We start from the raw sequence: 12,194 nt of genomic DNA, 5'->3' as shown, positions 1-12,194 counted from the left end.
ATTATTAGTAGGTGATGATATAAATGAAGGTGGTGGAGAAGCAGGTGATTGAACCATGAATGTTATCATTCCTGTTGTTTGATCCAATGATGGTGTGGGCTGTGTTGATGGGGTAGTACAGCCGGCATCTGGGTCTACAGAAGGCAGGGTAGATGCATAGATAGAGCACCTCCTATCTGGGTATATGGCAGTGATTCTGAACTGGGGTGCCTTTCAAGTGTCTGCGGTGTGGCATGCAACAGTAACACTGTTAGTTATGAAAACAAGATTCACAAAATAAACCCAGAGATTTCAAATAGGAATCCACAGTGTTAAAGACATTTTGACCTGTTGTGATCATTTTGTTTGCAACAGAAATATTACCATACTATAGTCAAAAAACGAGTGAAAACTAAGCCCTGGCATTTTCTAAGGGGTGCCTTGAGTCTAAAAAGGTTGAGAATCACTACTCTGTAGCCAGGATGCTCAACCCCAAGCCTGCAGGCCAGATCCAGCCACTGGTTCTGTGTAATCCAGCATGCAGGGCTCCCCCTGGATTAGCCCCATACCACTCATCTGACCTTCAGGACCAAATGGTGGAGCACCATTGGTCTATAGCAAGGTCTGGTGTCTTGGTGAGAGTTGCAGTTAGGTGGTCTGTAGATGGAAAGAGATCATTTGAAGTTGGGGTAATATTTATTTGGAACATAAATAATATATGGCCAAATTCCACCCCAGCCAATTCAAGTTGTTCAGGTATAGCTAAAGGCCCATCCATAATCATCCATAATCTCATAAACTAAATGAATGAAAATAGGAAGCTATTTAGAAAAGAAGAGTAAGCTTTCTAAACTATGTTAGGTTGATGACAGAATGGAGTGCTGACATTTATTTTACAATATATGTTACTTGAACTGGTGCACACAGAGCTAATTTACAGATTTACATATTCTCCCTACCCGTTGCTTTCATCTCCTCAGCCTTTGTCCTTCTTGTTGTTTTTTTGTATACACTCACTACTTCTTACTTTAAATAGGCTATAAAATGGCTAGGACAGGGAATCAATATGCCTTCAGGTAAGAGACCCTAACCTTGACTAGGGTTCTTGGGGCTGCAGTTATATAAACATGCACATTGTGAATGTGTGCACATGGTTAACATCTATAGTCTAATATAGAAAATACAATATATTTTTTATAAAAGTTGTATATAAACAATTTATAAGTGGTGGTGATGAGTAGTGGAAGTAAAATAATTGCGCCCCTCCCCCCCCAAAAATAAATAAATAAATAAATAAAGCAAACCAAAATGATTATGGCCCCAAAATGTTTTTGGATATGGTAAGTTTAGAACTGGATCTACTTTACAACATGATGCAGAAAAATAAGAATTCTTGCAGGTCTAGGTTAGAGTCCTACCTTATAAATAAACAGAATATATGCCAATATATTGTGATATCTACTACCACTATCCTAGCATATTTATCAGGTTCATTATTCTGATGTCAGGATTCACTGGCTTTGGTTGTAATTGCAGAGAGTATTAGTTGGCTCTACAGGAAAAAAACTTTGATTTAAATGCTTTGCGTGTAGGTTAACCTTCTCATTACCCTGTGGCATTTAAAGTAAAATGGCTCCATGTCAGTCGGAGATAGAAGACTTGTAACTGGAAAGACACCTTTGAGTTAAGTAGCTGACCTTGTGAAAGAGGAGCTAATTAGAAACCATTTCTGGATACTAGGAGCAGTGGGTTAGGAACTTAATTCTTCACTACATGGTTCACCCTGGGGAGACAAAACAGGCATTAAAACCAGGAGAAAGCAGGGTAGAGATGCACCTTACGGACTAAATCAGAGTTGCATAAGCTTTCATTAGCAATGGCTTACTTCAGACATCCTGCTTATATCACAGTAGTTTTCCAGTTGTTTCTTTTACTGTCAAGCTGAAGAAAGTAGTAGATTAAAGAGTAACCTAAACACAATGCAGGTGATACTTGTAGGACAAGTGAAATACTCAGAAGAACCAGCTTCCCCTGCAATACCCCCAACTGCCCATGGCAGAAGCCAGGGCTTTAGGGGTGGAGGTGACTGGGGTCTTCGGGCTCCCCTTCCCTCCTCTAGTTCATGGTCCTTTGGCTCATGCCCCGGCTCCTGAGAGCGGGGCCCAGGCTGCCTGTGCTGTGACCTGCACGGCCAGGAGGGGGTTAGGGCTGTGGCTTATGTGGTGGGGGTGAGCCAGGCCACTTGCCTGGTGTGGGTTGGGATGGGGATGTACTGTGCACGTGGCAGGCAGGAGGACTGGGCTATGCATACAGTGAGGGGGGCTCAAGGTCTGTGGCCCACACTGCATGCATGCCCCAGCTTCCCAGAAGTTGGACAGCACCAGTACAAGCAATGACACTTTTAAATTGATCTATCACCTTTGGGCTCTTGTGCATCTTATTTTTGTGCATCTCACTCTCCATTCTGATGGACACAGAACCTGGTTTTGTTATTTACCCCAGACTTGGTCATGGTGACTGATTGTATCTGGAAATAAAACCTCACATGTTGGGAAAAAAGGTAAAGTAGGAAAAACATGGTCATTTATCTACTTATCACCCTCATACTCTACACTGCTTTCCCAGTGAACGGAGTGTAGTTTAAAGGTTTTGTATGCCCTATTCAGTTTCTCAAGAGATTTAGCCCTACCTTCTTTGTCTTCCATGCCTGTAATCTCCAGGATGGTTATAATCCACTGGATTACCATTAGCAACAATCAGTGTTTTATAAAAGCATTTTATTTCATTTTATTTAACGTTTCCTTTTTGGTTTTGTTATTTAAATTGTAGTACATTAACTTAATCTGGAAACTATTCAGATCCTATAGTGAAAGCAGCCATAAATGTAGTCTGCTAAATAAGAATCCCAGAAGTCTATATGTGCATGCAAGGCAGACAGTCCCAGCAAATGGACTTTCAGCTTTCACCCTACCCCGCTTTAGAAGTTCAGGACCAAAAAACCCAGCCATTTCAATAAAGTTGTTCCCACCTTCTAGGAAAGATAGATTATCTGACAGCTTATCAACTTTTGCCTTAAGCCTAAAGTTTCCCAATCACTTTCTTTCACCTTGTTGGTCCTTTCTGAATTGCTTACCAAATTTCAGCTGCTGCTTACATTTACAGGGACGTTTTACTTTTGTCCGCTGGGGGTCATCACCCAGCTTTGGCCATGAAAATTGTGTATCTGCATGACAGCACTGCATATATACTGCGGAAATAAATGCAAGTGAATCTTAAAGATGTTCTGTAATTGCAGCTTGCTAATTCTACTTGTAAATGGATAAAATAAAAATACAAATACACTACTTATTCCCTCATATTTTTATTCTGTTAGCAAATAACGAGTCGCACCTTTCCTGGCTGGAATGATCTAGTTGGGGATGGTCCTGCTTTCAGGGGGGGGTTGGACTAGATGATCTCTTGAGGTCCCTTCCAACCCTGACTTCCTGTGATGCTATGATATGGACAGGAAATGTGTCAAAGCAGCTTCCTATGCTCTTATCCATGGGACTTCACAGGGATTTGGGTTAGTGGCTACTGATTTGGTATTAGGTTCTTTGGGCTTCCTGGGGAAAAGTAGGCAGCATTTTTCCTTTTGGAAGCAGAGTTCCAACCAAAGCATCCTAGTGCCCAGAGTGTATACCTGCCTCTGAATGCAGCTTATCTTCCTTCTCTCCAGTTCATGCAGCTAGGCAGATCCACTGACCCTATGGTCCATGGTTAGCAGGGCCTAAATCATGTTTCCATAGCCTCCCCATCTGTTCTTTTCGGTATCCTTTATCTGAATGATATAAAGTATAGGAAAATGCAGTGTAATTCCTTTTGATGAATAACAAGGCAGAAATTGACTCAAAATGGATAACTTGCCATATAGCTGTTAGGTCACGTAGGAATGCACCCAATTGACCAGGTTTATGCAAGCTCATTAAAAAAAACCCAACCCTTTTCATAGTAACTGAGATAGGAGCTTGCCTCTTAGTGAACTATCCCAAACTCCTGTGCCCTGGAAAGACAGAAATGTATCCAGGATGTACCCAGGAGTATCTCCCAATGCAGATTTATTTAGTACTTTTTACCAGGGTGCAGAGAAGCCTGATGTCAATGATAGGCTCTTGGGGACCATGCCCTGGCTGCCTTGTGGGCCTGTCTTCCAGCTCTGGACTTGCACCTGGTGGGGCTGTTGATCTCCTGCTCCCAGAGATACCTGCTCAGTATCCCTTCCCCAGGTGACAGCTCTGGCTTCTAAAAACAGAACAGGCAGCTAGAAGCAGGGGTGATATTTCCTGCCAACTCTTTAGGGCTCAGTGGTGGGGATAAAACCAGTCTCTATTCTGCCCATTCCCTAACCCCGGGTTCTGGGAGCAGGGCTGTCCTTCCCGGCAGTGCTGCTGACTGACTCATGGGAAGCTCCTCATCAGAGTTAATACTTAGGGCAGCTCTTTGGTATAACTGAAGAGAGTGTGCGTGTGTGTGTGCATGTGTGCACGTGCATGCGCTGGTCAGGGAGTTAATATGCTGGCTTTTCTAAAAACCTTCACCACTGTAACAACATGGAATAGATGTGCCGCGTGGGCATGCTGTCAGGCTTATGGAAAGTTAATGCAAATAAAACCCATGCTGTACTGATGGGACTTCCTGTGAAAAGAGAAGCTGTAATATGGGCTTATAGGAACACAGCAAGATGTTTCTGAATGCCACAGGCAAGACTTGGATCTCTTCTGCCCCAGGCCAGACATCAACATCAGTTAAAACAAAGGGATCACTGAACACTAAGATAGTGCCACTTATTGGTGTAGATGCTGCACCTATAACTTTCTATCCTCGAGCTTTATAGAATTTAGAAACAAGAATTTTATTGTTGTATTTCTTAAATATCCAGGTGGTCTGCCATTCACACAGATTTATTTGCATGATTAAGTCCTGTATTTAGTCACTGGAACATTACTTGTTAGGTACAGGCCACCAGCAAGTACAGAGCTCAAACCATCCAAACCAGGCCCATTTCTTGTGGGCAGATATCTGTTGAAAACTGCAGTGTTCTGAGGTTGGGGGACGTATTTTCCTCCCCTACAACCAGTGTCTCACCATGGGCTGTAGGAATCTGCTGACCTGTTTCCACATTTCATATTGCATCTGTTGGATAGCTGTTAAGTCTCCTGGTGTTGGCCTCTTTTGTCTTAGCCCCTTTTTTTGCAATGAACCTATGCACCAGTTGTTAATGTGTGACAAAGAGACAAGCTTTAGCTCTGTGTATCAGCAAGGATAAGATGTTCAGATTCTTAAATGCTGTTTTGGGTTTTGTAAAAGAAATAAAAGTACGTTGGGATGTTATCCTGTCAGTATTTTCCATTTACAAAGCCACATCTTGCCTCATTCCTAGATGGTCATATCATTTTTCTCTATCTGTATTTTTTTCCTGGCATCTTCTGGCTCGCATGTAACTACACCCTGTGAAATGTTGTGCTCGTGGCAATGTACTATTGACCTACCGTCCATCTGTAGATATGGAGAACCTTGCTCCTTCTTACTGCTTGATCATCAACTCATAGTAAAGCACAGATAATCTTATAGGGAAAGATTATAGGCTAGTTGAATGCTGGCTGATATGTAAAGTTGTGCATTAATGTTCTAGTCATCGCTGGTGGTCTTCATGGACTAAGTCTCTAGGCCTTGAATCATCAGTAATGTGGTTTGCTTTTCCTGCTTCCCCATTAGTCACAGGCAAGGCAACACTGGTCCTCACTTTGGTAATAAGATCTCTCAGCAAATTTCATGCAGGACCCGTCATTCAAATTCCCTTCCTTGCTCCCTGAAGATGCAGCCAGGTGTAATGCTTTGTGTTTTATCAGTGTGTCCAGAATTGTCTTGTCCGCAAACATACAGAGAACAGCACTAGCACGTTTTCATGATAACACAGCAGCCCTTCGCTCAGGGTATGAAAAGACACTGACCCAGGTATCCAACAGCTTTTTTTTGGTCTCTGCAGGAGTGCAAATATTAAAGGTTGGATACTTCTCTGTCAAAAAAAGGAAACCAAAAGAAGCAGAGCTCCTTTAGGGGGAAATGCCTGGCACTTCATAGAGACTGACTTGAAAGGCTTTCTATGAGAAATCAGTACTTCCAGAGTTGTTTTAGAAGTGGATTTTGCTTCCAAAAATATTGCCACCATAGTGGCTAAAAAGTTTTGAGCTTTTCTCTCTGGTCCTTGCAAATTTATTTAGCATAAGGAAGCATTTGCTGGACTTGGAAAAAAGGGAAGATGATACCCTCTTCGGGCCAGATAAGGCCCTGAGCAGGACTTTAGAACAGTTGCTGCATTCTTCTGTGTTCTTTTTCTTATATTTATTTTTGGCTCTACTATTTCTCTCTGTTCAGTACCTAGTTTGGAAAAGAAAATGGCTTAGGTTTGGAATCTGTGAATTCCACCGGTCAGTGAATTCTGCTATTAACTCAAGTTTTTGTCAGTGGATGAAATAGAATAAGCAATATAATCCTCTCCAAAATCTGCTGCGATCTGAACGTGCCATTAAGTGTCTATATTGTTTCTTTTTGTTTCAGAGCATTTCTTCTACTTCGACTCCAGAATCAGGCCAACCTCCTGGTAATGGTCAGGACATAAAAAAGAAACATCGGAAAAAGAAGAGCACAGAAAAATCTGGTGGTCAAGACACCTTGAATTTCTTACCTGATACTGCTGCACCGCTGGCTGCTGATGTCTCCCCATTGAGTACAGGGTGTTCAAGGTAGGGAACAAACTTCCTACTTAGGGTTTATATGCAGGATGTAACATAAGCTCTTCTGTTTGTGAGATTTGGGGGGGGGGTGTAATAAAGTATGTTAGTGTGCAGTCAATTTTTAAACTCTTACTGATGGATGATGATGTGGTTTGCACAATAACACATGTCAAAAAGTGGCTTTTATTCACCAGGCTGTCTTTCTCTTTAACTACATAATTGTAAATAAGTCCTCTCTAGCTGTTTATAATAACTATTGACCTAAATTTTCTTTACTCTTTGTTCATATTATTAAATCCTTGTCTGAGATGCAAGAAGATTGAGAAATACATATAAGGTGTTAAAATATGGCTCTGAGCAAGGGCTGAGTTTGAGAAACATGGTATTTCAAAATATTTTAAACAATTTAAACAAATTAAAAAATAAAATCAGTGGGACTACTTGAGGAACTGAGATTACTATTCAGTGCTATTCAGGGTAGCAGAAGGTAACATGATCTGAAATGCACTGAATGACAAGGGGGGGGGCTGCTTTCTTTCAGGCAGTAATGCCATGTGAAGAGAATTCAGATTTTACTTTCTGATGTCACCACAGTCTTCAGTGGCTACAATGGACTACCTGTTTAATAACAGCTTGATTTCAGCAGGGTTTCATTCTTTTCCAAATCACAAGCATGAGTCAGGATATGAATAGTACATATAATTCATAAGCAGTGACAGTGATTTACTGATAAGCAGCTAGGATTTTTGCAGTTGTATTTACACAGCACCTTCAGTAAACTCACACACCTTTTGACTGCATGTTCTGAACAGTAATGAAAACTATAGAATATGCACAGACCTTCCTCTGTTTGTACCTAGTTTGCACCTATAGTTCATTTTCTCTGTCTCAGCAATGTTTTGTTTTTTAACTTTTTAACTAAAAACCTCTTTAGAAGGAGGAAATACTGATTTTTTTTTAAACTCGTTTACACAAAACAGAAAGATAGGTTCATTATTTCTATACTAGATGTATTACATTTTATTGTAATTCATTTTACGTTCTTATACAGGTATCATGTTAGTATATCTCCTTTTAATCACTGCTATTTTATCCCAAGAACTATATTTGAAATCCAGTCCTTGGTGCTTTTTTTAAAATGCTACTCTGAGGCTTTCTTCTTTATGGAGCGGATTTTAGTACGTGATGATAAGTCTTACCTGTTGAGGCTTATTTATTTATTGTAATGTTCTTGCTTATTTCCAAGGTTATATAGTTCCGACCAAATCTTTGGGTCAACTTTTGGATGGTAAAGCATAAATGTGCAAGAACATAGTTAGCAATGATAGCACTGGACAGCACTCAGGTTCTTGAACTGCGGAAAGCTTAGAGAAAGAATGCTCTGCAGGCTCTTGGCAGCTTATGGTATGGATGGATGTGGTGTAGTTTAGTCAGCGAGCGTAGCCAGTCTATTAGTGGCAACCTGCCCTGCCCTCTGTAGCCCAGTACCACCAGTGGACTCATTCTCAGTCTTCTTGCATATGATTCCTATTATTAGCCCAGTGCAACATGTGAGAGTTTTATGAATAATTTGGTCTCACTCAAGATACAGTAACTTCACAGTATATTAGTCCCTTCATTCTGGGAGGTATTTCCAGATGTAAAATTGGAACTTACTTTTTCTTGGGTTCTTTGATTTTTTTGTTTATTTGATATAGAATCTGATCAAACAAAATGGTCAAAAAAATACTTCTAATGTGTTTGATAATGCATTCTGTCTGAACTTGCATTTAGCTTAATAAGGCACTAATGAATTGCAATTAACTTACAAAAGTCGGGTGGTGGCACACGTAATTTAACAGAGCCCCGCTTTAGAAATTCAAACTCTGTTACAAATTTCCCAGCTGGTTCCTGACCAACACTCAGCAAAAGCTAAGTGTAGAATTCCAACATTTGAAGTATGGCACTATCCCAAATTATCCAGGACATTTAATTCCTATCTTTTTAAAAATAATACCCATAGTAATTTAAAAATAACAATAAACATTGAGTGAAAAGCCCAACTGCTTATGTCTACTTGCAGTTTGGATTGAAATTCCCACAAGTACAGACAGTAGTGTAAATAGGGGTGGGTGAGTGGGGCGCGACCCCTGGGCCCCACTTACAGGAGGCACAAAATTGGTAACCACCGCCACTGATGGTCTGGGTGCCCCTGCCTGACCAAAAATGTTTTTTATGCCCCTGTGCATAGACTTGTGGTAGGGCCATCACTGCCTGCTCCCTGAGGGAGAAGAAGTTTCTAATATTTTTTTGGCTCCTGTTTTATTGCTGCTGTTGCATTTGTTGCACTGAAAGCATTATGTTTCCACTGATTTGTCATACTTTGATATACACTTTTTTGAATTGTAGCTCGTTCTTTTGATAAGCACATCTATACAGGGTTTTTAGTGTCTACACTGGAGAGAACTAAGTCTGAAAGAGTCTGAGGCTTCTACCACATCTATGAATAAATTTAGGCTGGAAATTGGAAAATGTATTGAGCCGTCAAATATGTGCAGTTCCTGAGCAACTGTCTAATAGGTGTAGAGGGGAAACCAACCAAAGTAGTTCCATGTCACAGCTGATAAGGTTCATTAGCAGAATTGTACTGAATGGCTTCCTGCACCTGCAGGAATCTGGACATGATGAGTTAAGGAGAGAGTTCTTTCAGTCCCGTGTTCCTCATTTATTCAGTATCTGCCTCAGTGTATCAGGCAAATGCAAAATTGGCAAACAGACCAAGTAGACCATCTTCGTCAAAAATGATTTTCATAAGAAGGCTTCCTTCAAAAACGTTTAATTGAATAAATAAGAGGATATAGTTCCTGTGGGACCAATTCTGGGGGGGTGAGGGGGTGGGGTTATATTGAAAACAAAGAAAACATAAATGTGCAAGAACAAATAAAACAAATAATAATAATCTATCTAGTGCCAGCCTTGCTAGTTTATATCTATTTCTTCTTTCATTTTCTTTTTAAATGCAATGCATCATCAGTTTAACTTTGCTTTCAAATAAAAAGATGCAGGAATGATTGTTTTTCACAGGGAATCACTTTAATATTTTAGACCAGGTTTGCACTAGAAAAACCTGTACTTGCTTGGATTAAGTTCCTCTCATCTTTCAGTGTGTCCTTGCTTGCATCTTCAAATCAGTTAAGCCCCAGATATCACTGATGCCAGTTTAAAAACATTACATTTGGATCAGTGATGTAAACTTGAAGAGGAGGAAGAGAATTTCAGAGGCACATGTTCTCTTTTCTGTTACAACTACCATGTGCAGCTACATAGATTTAGTTTCCCTAGACAGTGTATGCTGGTGTAATCATTATACTGTATGCTTATTTGAGGATGTGTAACCAAGCTATCTTAATTAATGAAAATTTAAATTTCTTGTAAATTACTTGAAACACGTTGTAAATTACTGTTTGTGATGTGGATACTTTCTGACCTGTCACTTTAATTTCTAATACACAGAGGAATATATATTAGCAGAAAGGAGAAAATGAAAGAAGAAATAGATATAAACTAGCAGGGCTGGCACTAGATAGATGGCCCTGATTTTAACATAGTAGCATTTCTACAGTTGACTGTTGCTATAAACCTGTAAAATTAGGTGGGACTACCACAGTCTGCACCCGGTGTGGCAACAGCAAGAGATGGGCTGGCAGTAGCGGTGGCTGCTGTTCTTGCACTGCCTCTAAGTGGGAAACCAGGGATGGTACCCAGTCACCCCCCTTTTGTAAGGCTACTGTGTAAAATGAGAACCATATATTTGAAACTACAACTCCACTGTTCTCGCACATCTTTTTACTGAGATAAACTTACCACCAATATCTGTAACACAGTTCATTCCTACGACCTTCTGAGACCTTCTCATGTAGGTCATCCTTGATATCCTGCTGCTTCTTTCTTAGCTCAAAAGAATATTTCTGAAATATATTTCCTCTATTCCTTTATCAGAAAGCAGGGGGGTTGTCAGAAGTTTTAGTGTTTTACTTTAAGGATCACGTGGAAAAATTCCTGTGAGATCCATATGTAAGAGCCACTTTAATTCATCACAGAAACATTAAAATATTGGAAGGGGATGGAACTGTGGTAGAAACATGGGGAAAAAAACTTGGTCGATCAGGCTTTTATTACGAATCTAATACTGACTCATTTGGCTGACCCTGGGAGAGGCTCTTAAACTCTTTGCACCTCATTTTAGATATGTGTAAAATGGAAGTAGTAATATTTGGATGTTGAAGGACTTAATGCGTTAAATATTTGCAAAAGCTTGAGATCCCCAGGTGTGTCCTTGAAGTGGGAAGTGTTGCTCAAAGCAGCTGTTGATATCTTGAAAAGTTTTAAATCTTTCCATAAATCAACAGTGGACTGTAGCCTTTACAGTGTGAGAAACTCAGGAGCATTAAATCATTAGGATCTTGTTTAGGAGCTCTGAGGAAATAAAAGGATTTTCTTAATAATTTTCCATTATATACGCCCATCTCACCACCACATTTTAGAGTACAACTTCAGCAGAATTTTGAAAATTAAAATACATAACCACCCCCAAAGTGGGTTGAAAAAGAGGGGGAGGAACACTGAGATTAGGGAATTTGTACTAACCCTTGTCAAAATGGTTTCCATTTGTGCTTTAAACTGTCTTCATTCAGGGCCACATCACCTCTCTCTATTTTTGTCGTTGAGAGGATAGAACTAATAAGAGAAGTGACACAAATGGCCATGAATCTGTTAGAGGGAAGAGACTTGAGTTTACCAAAATAGCACACTTCACAGCTAAACTTAATTTTTTTTTACAACTTTAACTTTTCTCCTTTTGCTCTTTGGTGCATGACAATTATTGCCACCCAGAGGAGCAAACTGCTGCTAAATAATCTTCTGATTTAACATGGGCAGGTCTGTACTAGGTAACTCATTTGTACCAGGGAGTGATACCCTTGAACACCTATAGCTCTTTGTGCAGGCTACCATTTGACCCAGAAGCAATGTAGTTGTGTTCATATGGCACTGGGCTAATTACCCCTCTAGATTGGCAGTGTTCATTAGCTTGCTTGCATGATCACATGAATGGGGAGACCTACATTGCTACTGGTTCTAGAGGTAGGCCATATGGAGTGTGTTTAAGATCACTGCTACCTAAAATTGAAAGTTTGTGGTATAGAGCTAGCTTGACCTCCTTGTGGCTTTTGATGTTGGGTTTATTCCAAGAATGTAACAATACAGTTGGCCATATTCTGTGCTGTCTGTATTACTCCAGTAGAGTTACTCCAATATTTATTCAAGCAGAATTTCACAGACTACAGGAAGGAAGGAGTTGTTTTTTTTTTTTCTTTCCAAAAGCATCCTATAGAAACTTGATAGGCTCTTGATACCTTGAGATTAACAAGAACAAGTACATACATTTAAAATCCCATATAGTGA

At 40.1% G+C, this 12,194-nt stretch overlaps 1 protein-coding gene across 11 annotated transcripts in view; it reads left to right on the top strand.

Annotated features, from left to right (window-relative positions):
- Positions 1-12,194, top strand: part of TACC2 (transforming acidic coiled-coil containing protein 2) — a 222,784-nt gene that overhangs the window by 47,512 nt on the left and 163,078 nt on the right. For all 11 annotated transcript variants that reach the window (XM_090058538.1, XM_090058541.1, XM_090058540.1 and 8 more), the window contains one exon: positions 6,577-6,761. In XM_090058538.1, coding sequence (XP_089914664.1) covers positions 6,577-6,761 — 185 coding nt within the window. The remainder of the gene's footprint in view (positions 1-6,576; positions 6,762-12,194) is intronic.

Source organism: Crocodylus siamensis, chromosome 7, assembly GCF_052110815.1.
Source record: "Crocodylus siamensis isolate JL-2025a chromosome 7, ASM5211081v1, whole genome shotgun sequence".
NCBI lineage: Eukaryota > Metazoa > Chordata > Crocodylia > Crocodylidae > Crocodylus > Crocodylus siamensis.
The sequence above is the reverse complement of the archived record's forward strand: the minus strand, read 5'-3'. Positions and strand labels throughout refer to the sequence as shown.